Source organism: Carcharhinus amblyrhynchos, chromosome 4 (assembly GCF_965287045.1).
Source record: "Carcharhinus amblyrhynchos chromosome 4, sCarAmb.v2.hapA, whole genome shotgun sequence".
Taxonomy (NCBI): Eukaryota; Metazoa; Chordata; class Chondrichthyes; order Carcharhiniformes; family Carcharhinidae; genus Carcharhinus; species Carcharhinus amblyrhynchos.
In genome coordinates this window covers 84349565-84369814 of record NC_137327.1, presented here as the reverse complement: position 1 = coordinate 84369814, position 20250 = coordinate 84349565, and the positions used below count along the sequence as shown (strand labels likewise).

General features: G+C 40.7%; 1 protein-coding gene across 1 annotated transcript in view; it reads left to right on the top strand.

Moving 5' to 3' along the window:
* The window catches only part of smarca1 (SNF2 related chromatin remodeling ATPase 1), a 77570-nt gene that overhangs the window by 16261 nt on the left and 41059 nt on the right, over window positions 1-20250 (top strand). The window contains exons 5-9 of the mRNA XM_080187427.1: window positions 5435-5535; window positions 8220-8320; window positions 9806-9985; window positions 12907-13062; window positions 19376-19507. Of these exons, the coding sequence (XP_080043553.1) occupies window positions 5435-5535; window positions 8220-8320; window positions 9806-9985; window positions 12907-13062; window positions 19376-19507 (670 nt within the window). The remainder of the gene's footprint in view (window positions 1-5434; window positions 5536-8219; window positions 8321-9805; window positions 9986-12906; window positions 13063-19375; window positions 19508-20250) is intronic.

The following is a 20250-nucleotide window of genomic DNA, read 5'->3' as shown; positions in this document are numbered from 1 at the left end:
AGTCCAATGCCGGCATCTCCACATTATGACTGGGTATATAACCATACACCAGGGACTGGGTTTCCCCTCCAGGCTTTTGAATCCCACTGCCGGGCTGAAATATGGGTCAGAACCTGCACTGAGGGATAACAGTCAGTCATTTTCAATTACATCATTATACTCCCATTGTATACTTGCTGATAGCTTTGAGTTATTGTTTTCAATCGCAACAAATTAAGGTAGTGGTTAACAACTGTTCAATCATTATGGTGTAGTAATTTGGACTGACTAGTAATTAAACATACATTGCTGGGTTTCTCAATTAGGCTCCAACTTGAAGGCACCTTCATGGCTTGCCCTTGAGGCAATCATCACTTGGACTAAATGCTACTACCTAGAGTAAGTTACAGCACAAAATTATGATTGGTTTTAGCAGCTAGTATCATGTCCCTATAAGAGGAGGCTCTCTCCCTCACCAAATTCGTGCTACTTTGGTATGTGTATGAAAGATAAAGGATAGTGTACCATTTATTCTTGTGGGGCTTTCATTTTTCAAATTTTTTTGGTACACAGAACTGCCCGTGTATATTCACAGGGTCTGCAAAGTTACATTTTGGAAATAAGCGATGAAAGGATAGTTAGTTACTGATGGAATGGAATCTGCCTTTTGGCTTCTTGCAACACAGGATTAAGAGACCACATCCAGCATCTGCAATGTCTCAATGCTGTTTTCCTTTATTTTCTCGACACTTGGAGCAGTATTTAACATTGGTGATGGGGAGACCAATCTGACTGGATAGTTGGTGGGAATCCTGCATCGCCTTCTTTGTTGATGGCCTGCAGCATTAAGTGTCAATTGGGCACTTAGCCTGATGCTGCCAGTTTCCTCTGGATCAAGGACCACGGGGCCCTAGTCCCGTGGTCTTAGATCTAACCCACCAAGAGCTGGCAACCAGTCAGAGACTAACGACTCTTTATTGATCAAAAGTGCCACTGGAGAGACAGTGCCTACTGCTGTTACTGATCCTGCCCAGTATTGAGAATGGACCCAGCCATTGGTGCATGACAGCGAGAGGGGAGGCTGAGGCTGGAGATAGGATAGACGTTCAGCAGCAGGGGAAGGGGAGTGGGTCTCAATGGCCCCCTCCCTTTCCTGATGGCTTTTCCCTTTTCAGGCCCTGAGCGCCGTTGAGTGAGGCCCCCCTGCCCCCCGGGCTTGCTTCATAGGATTGTTACTTTCCCATTGCAAGGTGAATGCCAGGTGAGTTGCAATAAGGCCCTTAAGAATTCTTGGGGGGCAGGAAGGCCATTCACAGGACTACTAGTCACAGACTTAATCAGGGCAGAGGCAGGAAGGTGGTGGATGGGATCGCCACCCTCCCATCTGATTAATTGTCGCCCCACCACCAAACTTACCACGGTGGAGAGCATTAAATTTCACTCATTGTTTCTCTAGAACGTATTAAAGCAGATTGTACTCATAAAGTAATTAAAGAGGGTGATGGATCATGTTTGAGGATTCTGCAATGTATAAGGTTAAGTACAAGTGATATTGTGCAATTACATGACATCAATTGCAGGGATTTATTTTCCTCGCTGGTTTATATTGGTGAGCAAACCTCGCTTGTGAATGCTAATGTTTGTGTAGTGTGTGCCAGTATTTATACTTACTGTCCAGTAAAGTTCCTCATTAATTGAATGGCACTGACCCCAAATACAGATACAATTATTCATCAAGGCACTGGAATAACATTTTAAGTTGATTTAAAGAATGCACATTATTATATGGCCCAAAATACAACTTTGTTTTGTATGAGAAGACAGTCTCAAGTTGTATATCATGCTGAAAGAACATATGCAGACCAGGAAGAATTTGGGATTGATAACTGGCTTCTGTTGAACTGCTTAATTACACTGCGGTTGTCAGATATCTGTGTAGATACTGTACGTTGGTGTCAAGAGTCCCTTGACTAAGAGAGAGAAAAGTTAATATCTGGGCCTCTGGGTGAGTGAGTTTAACAAAAAAACCCAAGTTCTCACTCATTGCTCGCCAGTAACCCATACTAGAGTTGTGCATGTGTTGAATATGGGATCAGGTTTGGATGTTCTCTGTAGTTGAATAATCTGCTGACACTCGCTGTGTAGTCTTGGAACATGAAGTTGTTTGTTTAAGATACCTGAGAACATATATCCTGGTAAAGTAGTAAAAGAGGAGGGAATCACTAAAATAGGGAGCTGTGCCCTGGGAGAGAACAAAGATTGAAAGTTGAATGCTGGAATTTTAATGCCATACCTACGCCGGAATTAGGGCGGGTGAGGCTTGCAGACGGAATTCTCTGTTGGCCTTGGGCGGGATTTTATGAGCCTTGCCTGAATAAGGTCATAAAATCCTGACTGAAATGTCGCATTACGATAGAAATTTGTGGATTTGTTTTTTCTTATTGGAGCAAGAAAAATTGATTGGAATAATCAGTGATAAGTATCTCATTGTTTATTGACTAATAACTTTAGTTATAGTAATAGCTTTCCCATGTGAATAATCATTACCTTCCAGCACTTCCTGCACTAATATTTTTGTTTTAAAGATTATTCTGTGAGGAAAAAAAGGGAAAAAAAAACAAAGCGCGTGGTAAAGGCTAATCAGAGAGATGTGAATATAAGGTTATCATGAATCAGATTGTATAGTTAAATGTGATTTAAGTCTTAAATTTATAACTGGATAAGACTGAGTATAGAATATTAAGATGAATTGTAGAAATAAGAATAATGATAACAAAATAAGCATCTGATCATACTACAGATGTGTGATTCTAATACTGTAGATCTGTGCTCACTATTTAAAATTAGATGCAGGAGGACGGCAGGATTGGGGAAAATAGCAGTACAAATGTCCAACATTGATGATCAAGAAAAGTCTGCTCACATCTTGTTGTTTGTGGTTTATTTAGCTTTGTGAAGGCAAGGTTTTATATTTGCAGGATTTTATTTTATGTGTTCTGTGTTCATAATTTTAAATTTGATTTATACTATGGACTGTATCAATCTTTATCTTTGCATCCAAATTATATTAATGTTACACTATGCTGTACTTAAATTGGATAGAAGTGAGTTTAGCCTTTATAAAGAGCGTTCCTTATGTTCAGTAGAGCCTAATTAACTCTATAGTTAATAAACAAACTGCCATATGTATTCAGATCAAAAATATGTTCCAGGTTGAGGTTTAAATTGGGGAGCTGTCTTCACTGTAGATCATATCCCCATCTGGGTTCCCATCTAGTGAAATTTATTCTCCAAAGGTGGTGGATCCAGCAATAGACCAGTGCCAGTGTATTCCAGTGGATGTAGAAAATGAAATCACTTAGAGAGGCAAGATAAGCCTGGAGGTAGAGCTCCCATTTAAGTGACACAACAAAAGAGACATATAACTGTTTAATGAGTATAACTAATACTATGAACACTATGGTTGCAATGAGAAGCAGTGGTGAGAAATGTATTTTCATGCAGAAGCCAATGTAAAGGTGGACACTTGAATGAATAAAAGATTTGTAATGTTGGCGCTTATCTTACAAAACATCATTACAAATAGTTGGATGGAATCTTTGGTGGTGGCAATAGTTCTGATGTTCAGGTGTCTGTCTTGACTTGTATGTGGGTAGACAATAAGTAATTTAACTCTACGACTGAAAGCAGGGTATGGAGCCTATTCCAGTTGATAGCTGAGCTATGTATCAGATGTTAACCTAATCAACAACTGAAAGCTTGAAGTGACCTGGCCCTGGTCACTGGAGCCTTTCCCTGCTTTGTTCTTTTTATAATTGGGTGAAGCTATGAGATTGGGAGACGAGATGCTCAATTTAAAAGATGCAGTTAAACATCTGCTATCTAGTTTCTGGATCCACCAAATTCTATTAATCTCCAATGAAGAAAGAGTTGACTGAGAAAGGATATCATAAAAATTAATCAAATAGTAAATTAAATCATCACATTCAGACAAAGAGACACATGTTTAAATTAGGAACAGCCAAGTCTAGGATAAATTTCAGATTGAATAAGGTAGGCATAAGCTGTGAAATGTGCCAAGGTTGTGGCCTGGATTTTCACCATGATGAAGATTTCTCCATTGTGCTTAAAATAGTGGAACTGCCAGAGGATCGTAAACCCTGTGCCCGAACACGGCAGTTCCCATTTTCATGGGAGCATTTTACAGCAGAAAATGGTCATTTAAATCATTAGCTACCTCACGGGATTTTGATAGCTTGGAGTGTGAAGTCTGAAATGTTTAAGTTAGACTAGATAAAAGCAGGTCTGAACTTTTTGGATTTATTTGGATAGGCCGTTGGAAGAGGCAGTGTACATGTTTGTATCTGGTCCTGGGACACCTCTGGGGAGGTAAATTGCCCTTTGGTGGAGGTCAGGTGCTCTTTGGGGGAGGTAGCAGCCCTTTGGAATGTTCAAAGCAGTATGTTAAAAGGGCATAAACCCATTACTGTCGAACTGATTAGAACTGTGAACAGATCTGTCAAAATCTACTGTCAGAAGCACCTGTCAAAGGGAATTTTCAAGCTGTCAAGTCCAGCCCTGTAAAGCTTTGGAAAAATACATTTCTGGAGAATTAAAAAAAAATGACTGTTTGCTATTTCACCCTTACTCTTGGCATCAGGCTGAGGGCTTCCAGGGCAATATTACTGAAGTGCTGACTGATTTTCCAACCATTCATTATCACAGCAGTGTGCCTACCACTTCACACTTTGATTGACGTCTCCAAGTGGTTATCGATATTTTGATATGGGACTAGGAATTCTAATGCTTATTGTAAGGGATTGTGCACTTGAATAATTTTTTTGTTGTTCTAAAGCTTTATATAGTAAATATGTTTTTCTGAAATATGTTTTTTTAAATTTAGTGTAGTGGACAGTACTTTATAGAATTTTACTTTATCTCATCTCTGCTTAAGATGGATAGGAAGTGAGTTGGCGGAATGACTGCTACATATACCTACATAGAAATAGTCATAGCATTCCAAAGAGTCATTTACTATGTGAAGAGGGAGGTGTTGGAAGTAATGAATGAAAGCGTATCTGCCGCTGTTAATACAGTTGCTGGTTGGTATATTGATGTGTTGAGATTTGAACTTGCGTGCAAAATACCAGTACACGTGTAATCTGCTTAGAAATCGAATTTGCTCACAACGCTTTGGAAAACAACACAACTCTGCTCAGTAGGTCTTTCATTAATTTGGTTTGAAAGTGCGGTAGTAGGTTTCTGCATGTGTTACTACATAGCTTATTACCTAACAACACCCCATGTGCACACTAAAGGTTTGTCAGATATGCCATTGTTACTGTATTGTTAATTTCAGTTATATAAAAATACTGATATAAAATTAATAGATTGCATTTTTGAAAATTTTGGTTTTCACTACTGATTTACTGACTCTGATCTTGTCAATGTTAAGTAACCGTCATCGGCGAACTGAACAGGAGGAGGATGAGGAACTGCTTTCTGAGAGTAAAAAGGCATCGAATGTTTGTGTTCGATTTGAAGAGTCTCCATCCTGTAAGTGAATGACCATCATTTGTTCTGTGAAATTATTCATGGTGGGTAGAGGTCAGATTTTCACCAGTGGCAGCCCACCAGGCTTCTGCATTCTTTTTTGTTATAACTGGAATCCCTTTCATTTATGCACCCCAAATACATCTGTGATGTGAATTAAGTTTCTTACTTTTAAATGAACTGATATGTACACCCTTTGCAATTGCAAAGCAGTGCCTCCAAGTGGTGCTGCTGCACCTATGATATGACATTACGTATAATACATGACATAACTCAGTAGTATTGCCATGAATTAGCACAGCAGATAGATTTTAAATACAGTTTGCATTCCTCATTTTTCTATTAATTAATCACATTTACTCAAAGGCTCATATTTGGAATGATTTGTGGACGGAATGAAGATCATCAGCACATCCAAGCATGAGCTTGTGCAAAGGCAGTGGTCTCTAACAATGTTCTGGTAATGGCTAAGAAGACTTAAATCTCCAAAACTAGCTGTGCCACTAGTCAAACTGTTCCAGTGCAGCTCCAACACTGGCACCTACCCGACAATGTAGAAAATTGCACAGGTATGTCCTGTCCTCGAGGAGCAACTATCAAGCAAAATGAAGGAAGGGGTTATCAATCGTGCTATCAAGCAACACTAATTCAGCAATCAGCTGCTCACTGATGCCCATTTAGGTTCCACCAGTTGGAGATGGTCATTGCCTGGCATCTGTATGGTGTAAATGTGACTTGCCACTTACCAGCCCCATTACAGCCTTGTCTAGACGTGGACAAAGAGCTGATCATGGCAACATTTGATATAGCATGGCATCACGGAGCACTTGCAAAACGGAAGTCCATGGGACTCGTGGTTATCTCTCCACTTGTTGGAGTCATACCTAGCACAAAGGATGGTGGTTGTTGGAGGTTAATCATCTCAGTTTCAGAAAATCACAGCAAGACTTCCTCAAGGTGGTGTTCTAGGCTCAACCATCTTCAGCTACTTCATCAATGACTTTCTCTCGATCGTAACGTTAGAAGTGGGGATGTTCACTGATGATTCCACAATATTCAGTACCATTGGCGAACCTCAGACAATGAGGCAGACCTGGACAACCTTCCAGCTTCGACAGTATATGGCAAGTGACATTTGCGGCGCACAGGTGAGAACTTTACCATCTCCCTATAATATTAATTGGCATTACCATTGCTGAATGCCCCCGCTATTACCATTCTGGAGATTATCATTGATCAGAAACTGACCTGGATCAGTCCTATAAATACTATGGCTACAAAAGCAGGTCAGAGGTTGGGAAATCTGCAGGGAGTAACTCACCTTCTGACTTCCCACAGCGTGATGACCATTGACAAGGCACAGTCTGGAATGTGATTGCACACTCTCCACTTCAACAGCATTCATGAAGCTCAATACCATTGAGGACAAAGCAGGCCGCTTGATTGGCACCCACCCACCCACCACCATTAACACTTACTCCCTTCACCACTGGTGAATTGGGAGCTGTGTCTTCTATCTACAAAGTGCTCTACAGCCACTCACCAAGGTTCATTTTTAACAACACCTGCCAAACCCAAGACCTCTTTCACCTAGAAGGACAAGAGCAACAGCTGCATGAGAACATCACCAACTGCACGTTCCCAGCAAGCCACGCACCATCTTGATTGTCAGTTGTCTCACCAATCCTTCACTATCGCTGGATCAAATTCCTGCAACTCCTTCCCTAGCAGGATTGTGGGTATAACTGTACCATGTGGACTCCAGTGGTTCAAGAAGGTCAAGGGCAGGTCGGGGTGGGCAATAAAAGTTGGCCTAAGCAGTGATGTCCACACCCATGAAAGAATAATTTAAAAAGAGGGACCTTATTTCTTTTATTCTAAAATATTTGTTGATGGGATGTGGCCGTCGCTGGCTGGGCCAGCATTATGCATATCCTGGAGTGCAGTGGATTTGGAGTCACATGTAGGCCAAACCAGGTAAGTACGACAGTTTGGCCGATGGACTGTTATGACGATTGAAAAAGGTTTTCATACTCCTGTTTTTATGTAATGAATTCAAGTTTCACCATCTGCTCTGGTGGGATTTGAACACGGGTCCCCAGAGCATTATCCTATATTTCTAGTCTTGACTGTATCACTATGCCATTGATTCCCCTAGTGAAGCAGAGTAATTTATATGGACATATTTTTCACACTAGTTTAAAAAAAATACTAAAACATGGATATTCAACATCTCTCTTAACTGTGTTATCTGGTGTAATGACATTCAATTCATGTAAGGTCATTATTATTAATATTATTTTATGAATAAAATGTCTTGGGTCTAAATGTAATCTGTTTGGAGGGGGAGTGAGAGAAATTCATCACGTTGATACTCTGTTTGAAATTCCATTGTGTATTTGCGCTAACATTTTGCTGAAAACTATTGCCAAGAGCAATTATTTTGTAACAAGTGAAAGTAATGGCATTTTAGGCTCTATGGTCCAAATAAAGTGGTGTTGCAGTCTTTTGAGGATTGTGGCTAGGTTGCATTGTAAACTGAATTCACTTGTAGCTTCTTTTAGAGTTATTTTTTCAGTAACTTCCAAATAATTAATTGCTTCTAGACAATGGTTGGAATTGCTTAGTTTGCAAATGTGGGATTAAAATTATATTGATTGCATTTCAATTTTCTTTTTGGCTTCTAGATGTGAAATCAGGAACGCTTCGAGACTATCAGATACGAGGGTTGAACTGGATGATTTCCCTCTATGAAAATGGCATAAATGGTATCCTTGCTGACGAAATGGTAAGGGATGGGGACTTCTGCGGAGCAGAATTGGTAGTGAATTCATCTGATTTTAAATGCAGAAGCTAAATTAGCGGTGTTGAGATGTCTAGCAGATGTTTTTTGTCGAACATATGCCTCTGATTTAGAGGTTAAACAGGATGAATAATGCCCCAAAACACAATGCAAAAATTGTAGCTAAAACTGGGGAACCGTCGCTGTCTTCGTAAAATAGTTACACTATGACACAAGGCGGTGCACCTTCTGCTTAACTCCAGGGCCACTTCACCATCTTTCAACACCAATGGGATGCAGTGTTTTCACAGAACATTTTAACAGTAACTTCATTGCAGTGTTAACATAAGCCTACTTGTGATACTAATAAATATATTTGTTGTAGTGAGTGCCGTCACTCTTACTTATTGTGCTCAGGCAATTAAAGAGTTTCACGGGGAAATCTGATGCCGAGGATGTAGCTAAAAATACATCAGTGCCAAGAACATTGTAAACATATTCATTAGCTTAAATTGTTTTCTTAGTTCAGTCCAACATTGCTCACAGTTGATTTCACCTAGGACTGGATTTTACTGGACGTTTTTCCCCACTGCCCCGACTAAAACATCATTCATGAGCCTGCCCACGAGAATGCCAGCTGTTACACAGCCATTTAATGTTTGATGGAGCATTAATTGGCTCAGGCCAGAAAGTCCCACCATTTGAAACCTATCAACCAATTGGATATAGGCCAGCAGCTCTATAGTACAGCAGCGCCATGTTCAAATGGTGGCCACTGCTGGGACTACAGGAAGTCCCCGAAGAAGAAGAGATTATGGAGGGAGGACTGAATCCAGTCTAATGCTGGCCCTAGGCGATGGGCTCACCAACACACCAAGGAGAGGAAAGGTGGGTTAGGGGGCAGATTTGAGAGACAAGGGACTGGGGTGGTTTCTGCTGGACTTGAGGCATGCAAGCGGACCCCACCCCTCTGCCGTTGCCCAACAGCAGATCACTCAGTTAAAGTAACCAGGCTATCCACTTGGCATGAGTCTCCTGCTGCCGTGGGTAAAATAGCAACAAGGATGGGATGAGACACTGAAGTGGATACTAACTTTGCCCTAATGCCTCCAATGCTTCCCATAAAATAGATGACAGGTTGGTGACATGCAGGCCATGTACTGCATATTGTAAGTCTCCCACCCCAACTTCAAATATACCAGTGGGAGAGCATAAAATCCAGCCCCTAATTTTAGGAGGGGTGGAAATAATCAAAATTAAAGGCTGAAGTATAATGTGCCAATGCAAAGTTGAGAAAGGATTTAATTCTCCATTTAAGAGACTGGAGCCTCCCACTTCACCATAATATGACTTGCCACCTGCTTTGGTATTTTATACCTGAGTAACATTATACATTTCACATTGTTATAAATCTGAAACCTCATAATTAATTCAGCAAGCTGAAATAATTCTTCTGTTTAAAAACAATGCTTTCTCTATTTTTTTAAATAGGGCCTTGGTAAAACACTACAGACTATTGCATTGCTGGGTTACTTGAAACACTACAGAAATATACCTGGGCCACACATGGTTTTGGTACCAAAGTCCACACTGCACAATTGGATAAAAGAGTTCAAGCGTTGGGTTCCATCACTTCGTGCAGTTTGTCTTATTGGAGACAAAGATCAAAGGGTAAAGAAACCTATTTGAAAAGTATTTCTAGATATGCCTGTGTGTACACAGTTTCTGCTTGGATAACCTTTAATATTTTTCAGATCCTTTTTAAGTAAAAAAAAAAGACCATATGTGTATTCCCATCTTCAATTTTTTTTCGTACTTCCTTTTCTGAAGACACTGGCTCTTACTGAAATGTGTTTATTTTCGGTTATTATCATCTCCAAATCTGGGTGTCTGAGGAACCTTTCTTCATGTGTGTGAAGTGAGATGGTGAGTGTTGGCAGTCCAGTGACCATACGATTGTCATTGCTGAGCCTAACTGTATAATTATCTGATGTTCGCATGTTCACACCTCACAGTAGAAATCATTGGGTTCATAAATGCTAGAACTGCTGTTGATGTATTTATTATTTTCCCTCCCACACTAGGGTTGTGAAAATCAGTAGTTTCCCTAATAGTGACCCAGCTAAGAGCTAACCATGTATTGAATATGTGACCTCCTGGTCAGTATGGCTCAACATGGTGATTTTCTGTGCATGTGGAGGCATCTATTCCCTCTCCATAGTCGCAATCTCTTCTTGCTAATAAATATGCCTGTTACTTATTTTCAGTGATCCCCTTCGAGCACTGCAGGAACAGTGCATACTGCCTTAAAGATTTCCAATGAAGTTAAATCAAACACTATTTTTATTTCTGAATTTTTGAGCAGATCAGAGTGCCATCTGTAACTGAGAAAATGTGTTGTTTCGCTGAGAAATAAATATTTGCAGATTTTATTTTTATTCATTCAAGGGATGTTGGTATCTCTGGTTGGGCCATCATTCATTGCCCATATTTAACTGCTCTTGAAAAGGTGACTTATTGAATCACTGGATTCCCTAGGTGTAGGTACACTCAGTGTTTCAAAAAAATTTATTCATGGGACCTGGGTGTCACTGGCTGGGCGGGCTGTATCGATGTGAACAGTGGAAGGAACATGCTGTTTGATACCATCCGGCAGCCTTTGGGACATACAGCCTACATACCTCATACTGGCACAGAAATTCCAATACTACATTATTCATTTGTGTGATAGGCTTGATGGCAGCATCCAATTAGTGGTTGACACCACTCATTGCTACTGCAAAGAAGCAGCGTGAACCAACTGTTACTCAAATCTTTGAGACGCCTTGCCTTTCTAGGGTAACCTGAGGTAAGCTGAATACTTTTTGAGGCCAAAAATGATATACAACACAAAATGATTTAATCAGGGTAATCATTGTTACTCAGGATGCTTTTGATGTGCCCTGTTTCAGCATTATGCTTAAATAGTGAGCAAATGTCTTTGGCCCTATTTACAAAGTTGCTGATGAGGCCAATTTTATAGTGTATGTTACTGTAAGTGAAACTAGCTGTTTCACCTGCTACAATGTTTACTGTAAGTTTTATACATATTAATACACAGCCTTGGTTTTGCAGACAGAAGGAGCATGTGCACACATTGTGCCTGTATCAGCTAAATGTAATAATTGAAAGCCATTCACTGGTTCATTCTTCAGGGCAGTGCTGTGACCAGAGTGAAGCTGCCTGGTTTAAAGTTCAAAGAATGTTTGACAGTTAACTGTCAGCCCCCATCATCTGGTGTATTCTCCATGGCAATGCCTCTACCAACCAGAATTCACTTGCCAACCAATCAGCACTCCTTTCGTACAGTATAAAGTTGTTGTTTCCCCTGACATAGGTACTCTTGTGAACTGTCCTGATGAGTGCAAGACGAAAAGCTTTGATTAAAAAAAGACTTGTCAGCATTGCTTAGTGATAAAGTACATAATGACCATTGGGTTGTACAGAAGAGATGCTGATAAGATAATGACTCTTAAAAGGAAAATACATAAATAATAGGAAAAGGTATTTTTAAGCGAATGGGAGAGGGCAGGTAAATGGGACAAAATGCATGACTGAAATGGGCACAATGGCTAATATGACGACCTCATGTGCTGTAAGCTTTCTATAACACAGAAGATCGCATGTGCCACTGTTGATCTGTATCGGGTTAGTTAATGCCTTCAGAAAGGCAAATGGCTGTTTCAGTTGGCTCATTGCCCCACTGGCAGAGAGAGGAGGGAGAAAAGTATCAGTCAGCGTTCTTACTCCTCCCACCTGCTCCAGAATACAAGTACGATGACCAGATGAGACCAGAATTTAATGATTGCCAACATTTGCTGCCTTGGATCACACAAGAGTAATGATTTTTTTTATTGCACAGATTTATTAAAAAGTTGACATTTTCATTGCCTCATAGGACTTTTAATATAAAATTGTGGTAGTCAAGCAGGAAATTGTGTCGTAATTTGTGGACGTTTTCATGGGATGTCACGATGTGAAAAATCACTTGCTGTAAGAGCGGCCACTTGGATGAACGACTCGAGGGTGTTGAGTAACTGGAACCGGGAACTGTATTCAATGGGACTTAAGAAGACGAGATAATAAAATGGAAGGGATTAAACAAATCAACAATGTCTTTTACAACCTGGAAGAATGTGCTTCTGTTCTAAGGGACTGAAGAAGGTGTCATATCCATGGTTATAATTTTTTGAGAATCTTGACAAGGTGGATGTGGAGAGGGTGTTTCTTCTTGTGGGAGAATTTGGAACCAGGGGTAACTGTTTAAAAATAATGGGTCACCCATTTTAAGTGGAGATGAGGTGAAATTCTTTCACTTAAGAGGATTGTGAGGCCTTTGAACTCCTGAAAGGTTTGTGGAAGCAGAGACTTTGAATATTTTTAGGCAGAGGTGGATAGATTCTTGGGAAGTGGGCAGAATGCAGATTTGGGGTTACTATTAGATCAGCCATGATCTTGATAAATGGTGGAGCAAGCTCAAGGGACTTAATGGTCAACTCCTGCTCCTTATTCATATGACTGCATGTATTAAACTCTCTCTGATTTACACCTAGGCTGCCTTTATTCGGGATATTATGATGCCAGGAGAATGGGATGTCTGTGTTACATCATACGAAATGGTCATAAAAGAAAAATCGGTTTTCAAAAAGTTCAACTGGAGATACTTGGTAATTGATGAAGCTCACAGAATCAAGAATGAAAAGTCAAAGGTAAGAACGTTATCTGTTGATGCTAATATGTAGGTACAGTCCTCACCTGAGCTGGATGTAGGGCTGGGTGAAGGGGAAGGTCTTTTTGAAGTAGATGAAGTGACAATTTTAAGTCACAATGTGACGACGTAAGAACTTCGAGGCTATATCCCTATCAGAAAAGGATGAACTGGGTTCATTGTCTCTGCTCTCAGAAAGAGACAGCTGAGGCAAAGAACAGTACAACACAGGAACAGGTCCCTTGGCTCACCAAGCCTGTGGCTGACACAGATGTCTCTCTAATATTTTCTTGCCTCTATGTTGTCCGAATCCCTCTATTCCTGCCCATTCATGTATCCACACAAATGCCTCTTCAATGTTGTGATAGAATCTGCTTCCACCACCTCCTCCGGCAGCGTGTTCCAGGCATTCACCACCCTCTGTGTGACAAACGTGCTCCTCACATTCCTTCTAAATTTTCCCTCTCTCATTCTCAACCTGTGCCCCTGGGTGATTGACCCTTCGACCCTGGTAGTCTTTGTAAACCTCTGTCAGGTTTCCTCCCCTCCCACCCCCGCCCCCATCCTCCAACTCTCCAGTAAAAACAATTGAGGCAGCAGAGTTCCTTTACAAGCTTTAACATGAAAAGTTTTATTAGGGTGGATGCACAGGGATAAAGCCACTTTCAAAAGAGATTTGATAAATTCTTTGGAAAAAAGAAATTTCAGGGATATGAGGAGAAAGCAAGGGAGTAGGACTAACAAATGATTTGAAAGAGCTGATGTACACTCAGTGGGTCAAATGTATTATTCTATTGTACTATTCTGTCATTCTATTCCATTTCTATATTATTGACTTTACAAGATCATCTGTGATGACAAGAGCACCATTGTTGCCTCCTCATTCTACTATTGTCAGCAAGCTAGGGAACCAACCCTGGTTCAATGAGGAATATACAAGAGCATGCCTGGAGCAACACAGGAACATATAAAAGTGAGATGCCAACTTGGTGAAGCTACAACACAGGCAATCCCGGTGATGTCCTGGATTGAGTTAATTGACCTCCAGTGAGCACGACTATTTTGTCCAACTTTTGTGCTGGTTATGACTCCAACTAGTGGAGAACTTCCCCTGATTTCCATTGAATTCAGTTTTCCTCAGGCTCCTTGGTGTGGAAGAAGCTTGAGGGGTGTAATAGCGGCATGATGGTTAACACTGCTACCTCCCAGCGCCAGGGACCTGTGTTCAATTCTGGCCTTGGGTCACGTCTGTTTGTGTGGAGTTTACACATTCTCCCTGTGTCTACATGGGCTTCCTCCAGGTTCTCCTGTTTCTTCCCGCAGTACAAAGATGTGCAAGTTAGGTTGATTAGCCATGCTTAATTGACCTTTAGTATCAGGGGAATAGCAGGATAAATATGTGGGATTGAAAGAATAGGGCCGGGGTGGGATTGTGGTCAGTGCAGACTCGATGGGTCCAATGACCTTCTTCACTGTAGGGATTCTGAGACATTAGCTAACTCCTGCTCGTGGTCCATATGATTGTATGTGTTAAAGTCTCTCTGATTTACATCTTGACCGCCTTTTATTCAGGATATGCATTCTACACAGCGTAACAGCGTGTTTCATAGAGATCCAAATCATCCCACGATCAATAGATCAACTAAAAGCTTTGCTGTCTAAACACATCCAATGTAAGTAACAGTGAATAAGTAAAACACAAACACAATCAACTGTCTCAATGGTGGTGAAACCCAACTCATGAGTTCAGATCATCGGCCAGGAGAGCTGACCCATCGCCACTTCTTCCTGAGATCCCCATCACAAAATATCATCATCAGCCAATTAATTCACTCTACATGTTTTCAAGAAATGATTGAATGCACCAGATACTGCAAAGGCTTTGGGTCCAGACAACATCTTGGCTGCAATATTGAAGACTTGCGCTGGAGAGCTAGCCCAATTTCTAGTCAGGCAATGCTACTGTAGCTAACATTGGCAGCTACTTAACAATAAAAAAAACTGGAAGATTGCTCAGATATTGCCTGTCCACAAAAGGCAGGGCAAATTCAATCCAACACACTACTATTGCATCAGTATACTGTCGGTCCTCAGCAAACTGATGGAAGGAATCATTGATAGAGCTTTTGGCACTTCATCACCTTTAACTGCTCACTGATGCTCAGTTTGGATTCTGCTGGACCCATTTGTTCCTGACCTCATTACAGCCTTAGTCCAAAGACAGACAAAAGAATGAATCCCTGAGGTGAAGTGAGAGCGATTACCTTCGACATCAAGGCAGCATTAGACCGCGTATGGCATCAAGGGGCCTGAGGTGAAATGAATTCAATGGAAATCCAGGGGTGGGGGGAGGAGGAGTCATAACCAGCATAAAGGAAAATAGTCGTGATCATGGGAGGCCAATTAACTCGATCCCAGGACATCACTGCTGGAGTTCCTCAGGGCAGTCAGTGCCCTAGGCCCAGCCATCTTCAGCTGCTTCATCAGCGATCTTCCCTGCATTATAAGGATAGAAGTGGGATACTTGCTAATGACTGCATAGTGTTCAGCATCATTTGCAACTCCTTGGTTAATGAAGCAATCCATTCTTTCATGCAACAAAACATTGCTGGCATTAAGAGGTGATTAATGCTACACAAGTGCCAGGCAATGACTGAAAGACAGTCCACTATCTACAAAGCACATGTCAGGAACATGATAGAATAAACGTGGCTTTAGCAACACTCAAGAAGCTCAACACCATCCAAGACAACAGGATCATTGCCCAATTGATTGACACCCCATCCATCACCTTAGTGGCAGCATGTGTACCACCCACAAGATACATTGCAGCAACTCGCCAAGCCTCTTTCGACAGCACCTTTTAAAACCCGCAACATTTGCCTCATGGACAATAGATGCAAGGAACTTCCCTCGAAGCCACGTGCCAATTGTTGAGCTTCCTTTCTTGATTGCTGCAAGTTCTTCATGCCTCACAGCCATATTATAAGATGCTGAGAACATGGACTTCAAAAAACAGCTTAATCCTAATCGTTAGTTGTATGTTATTCCATGCACATTTTGCGAATTGGCCAAATCTAGCTGCTTTGCCTGTGCACGTATCAAGTTCTTCATCAAGATTGTCTGACCTTCACAGTGGATTCTACATGCCAGCTACTTCCAACTGGGGTGCTGTTTTAAAGTAAAATAAAGTTTACTAGTCACAAGTAAAGCTTACATCAACACTGCAATTCCCCTAGTCGCCACATTCCGGCACCCGTTCGGGTCAATGCATCCTAACTAGCACGTTCTTCGGATTCTGGGAGGAAACTGGAGCACCTGGTGGAGATCTATGCAGGTACTGGGAGAATGCCTGTACGGAGTTTGCACAATGACCCAAGCCAGGAATTGAACCTGGATTCCTGGCACTGTGAAGCAGCAGTGCTTACCATGGTGCTGCCCCTTGATTACACAGGCAGCACAGTGGTAAGCACTGCTGCATCCATATTTGGATGCCAAAACTTGGTTTTGTGTGATTAAGGGCCAGGGATGTGACAATCTGTCCCATTACCATGGTTTTCCTGATGCTTAAAGTAGAACAATTCACAGGCATGGGAGAGACAATTGTGAGTGCTGCAACATAAATAGGCCTGTTTTCACTTGGTGTTTTAAATCCAGCAGCTTTACAGAGCAGTTTTAAACAAAAACATTTGCAGTTTAGATCCATGTATCAAACTTATTAAAAAGTAGTATTCCATATGGAGTTGGTCATGGACGGGGGAAAGGAATAATTCATTCTTTTAAACCCATGCTGCATAGTTTGCAATTGATTTTCAAAAAAATTGACTGGTGGGATATTTCGAATCCACTAATGAATTAACTGGATTCCAGCAAAGAGACTAAACCTGTGAATGTGGCGGTAGGAGGTGAGCGAACTGGGGGTCAGTTTGAAAATCTCAGATGAGTAACTTCTCAGTTTGAAGCCTTGCACAAGAAAAAAATTGGTTTGGATTTCCAAGGAATTGTTCGGATTAATATAGTTTCCACAGTGGAGATGAATTCAAGGAAATGGAATGCTGTTCATTTTAAATTTTACAGAGCTTAGCTTAGCTCTTTGAGTTGCAATCTTATTATTTTATTTAAAGGAGTTGGAAGGTTGCCTACTGTGAATGTGTAACTTCATTTATTTATTCTTTGCTTAAATTTTTCAAAACAAATTTTCTTGATACATTTGATTTAAAACATCTGATGCAATGTTGTATCACTCTGAAAGATTGATTTTACAGGGTCATTAGTGCAGGAGCTAAATAAATGCAGCAATGAGACTGGCTTTGCTGTTATTTCCCAAACATGTTTTTTTCAAACTAATTCGTTGTCAAGTCAAGAATAGATACAAGCATGTGTACTGTTGTCAAAATTATTCCATCAGTGCACAAAACAAATTCAGAGCAACGTAATAAGTAATAGGTAAGAACATAAACTTGAAGTATGCTGTAGACACAATGCGCCTTGCAGAATCAGAATAGGCCCGGCAGACTATTGTAGATCAAGAGAAAGCTGGAATCTTAGAATAAGCAAAAAGATAAAAAATAATGGTAGAAGGAATACATTAGAAGAAACTAGAGAGAAGATTGAAGTGGATGTTATCATGCTGGAATAAGTAGATAACTTTGTCTAATTAGGACAAATAATAACAGAAAATGTGATGCCAAAGTCAGAAGAAGGATAAAAATAGCCAGAAGGAATTTTTTTGAAGATGAAAGATGTATCAACAACAAGAAAACTCAAGCTCGAATCAAGGAAAAACTCATAAGATGCTACATTCCATCCACTTTCCTGTATGCCTCAGAAACTTAGAGAATAAAGGAAGATCTGTGGCAGCAAATAGTGGCCTTTGAAATATGGATGCTAAAGATGTCTGCTTAAAATTTCACAGACAAGCCTTAAGAACAATTGAAGACATGCTTGAAATTGCAAGAGCAAAAATAATTCTAAACAATGATATTCAGAAAAGGAAATATGTTAAGGCTATTTCCTTTTTCGAGATGGATGTCACAGAGTGAGTGCAGATGAATTGCAGTGGATGTGTGAGAAAGACACAATACAGACAAATGTGACATACCATGACTGAAGATTCCTGATATGAGTAGTTACATGCAAGATAGGACAGGAGGTACAAAGAAGAGTAGGGGAGTTCTCCTGAGTATCCTAGCCAATACTTCTTCCTGAATCAACATCTCTAAAACAGATGTGAGGAGGCTGTGGCATAGCAGTAAAGTCCCTACAGGAGAACTAATCCAGAGGCCCAAGCTAATGCTCTGGTGACATGGATTCAAATCCCACCAAGGCATCTGGTGGAATTTAAGTTCAATTAATAAATCTGGAATTAAAAGCTTGCCTTAGTAATGGTGATGATGAAACGATTCTCATTAAAAACCCACCCCATTCTGTAATGTACTTTAGAGGAGGAGATCTGCCATTCTTACCCAGTGTGGCCTGCACCATCCCAGAGCAATATGGTTGGTTCTTAAAGCCTCTGAATTGGCCTATCAAGGCACTCAGTTGTATCAAAAACGCTATGAAGACTAAAAGGCATTGATCTACACACTGGAAATGATAGCAGCAAACCTAACTCTGTCAACTGTGAAAAGTCCTCATCACTAACATCAGGAGGCTTGTACCAAAATTGAGAGTCGAGTTAAGCAAAAGCCTGACATACTCAAAGTCGCTGAATCATACTTTGCAGACAATGTGCAGATACCACCACCAACATCTCTGGATATGTCCTCTCCCACTGACATGACAGAACCACTGGAGGTGGCAGCCTGTGGTATTCAGTCAGGAGAGAGTTACCTGAAAGTTCTCATAATTGACTCTGGATCTCAGGAAGTCTCATGGCATCAGGTCAGACGTGGGCAAGGAAACCACTTGCCATTTTTTAAAATTGATTCAAGGGATGTGGACATTGCTCATTTATTTCCCATCCTTGATTGGGAAGTATATGGTGGCTTCGCAGTGACACCCACATCCCATGAAGGAATAAATTAAAAAATATATATCCAGTCATTATCATGTATCATAATTATATCTGTAGGAATTTGCTTTGTGCAAATCAACTGCTACTTTTCCTACATTACAATGTGACGACACTTCAGAAGTACCTCATTGGGTGTCATGGGCTGACCTGAGATTTGTGAAAGATGCTGACAAAGTGCAAATCTTTTTAATATTGTGGTAACTTTGTGTAAATGAATATTGTAACATAATTATTTTGTAAAATATTTTTTCTACTCTTTCACCTGCTCAATGTTGCCAACTTTTCTTTATCCTCACAGCTGTCTGAAATAGTTCGGGAGTTTAAGTCCACAAACCGTTTGCTGCTGACAGGAACGCCATTGCAGAATAATCTTCATGAACTGTGGGCATTGCTCAACTTCCTGTTGCCTGATGTGTTCAATTCTGCTGATGTGAGTTGAGGTCACTTTGGTCGAGAATATCCAGTGTTCGTAGCTACCCTGCCCTGAGCAGCCTGTCACTCTCCATATAATTCTGCCACACCTTTTCCTCATGTCTTCTAATCCCTTCTGCTTTCTGAACTGTATCCATTTGTTTCAAACCCATTTACGCTGCCTCGTTCTGTAATGTTACCCGCTAACCACTCTCTTTCTGCTCTTTGGGACAAAGCATTCTATTGACTTGCCTTTCCCTTTCATGGTGATGCTTCGTTTTGACCAGTTCCCTTCATCTCATCATGAGACTATCACCAGTGTTTTATTCTCGGTGTGTACAGTTCCTTAAAATCTAAGAAAAGAAAATGAAATATCTGTTTGTATTAAAGTTTATGTCTATGGATTTGTATAACTAAGGTTTACAGTCAATCTTGATCTGTGGAGCAATCCATCGTAGTAGAAGATTGAGGTGGTAGTATCAGTTCCCTGTTCTGACCTCCATTACTTTTGCTTCTGTTCCTTTCGGTCTTTTTTCACAGGGATCATTCATCTCTACACTTCTGGTATTCCTGTTCTTCCTTTTGCCCCCTCGATCCTACTGTGAGGTGTTCAAATTTAATTTACTGAGGCCTACTTGCCTGCAGTTTTCTGGCTCCACTCTGTATTTTACTTGAGCTCTGTATACTCCTATGTGATCCAGCTTTGGGCTCAGTTCTGCTCTTGCTCTCAGTCACGTACCTTACTCACCCAACAGCCAAATG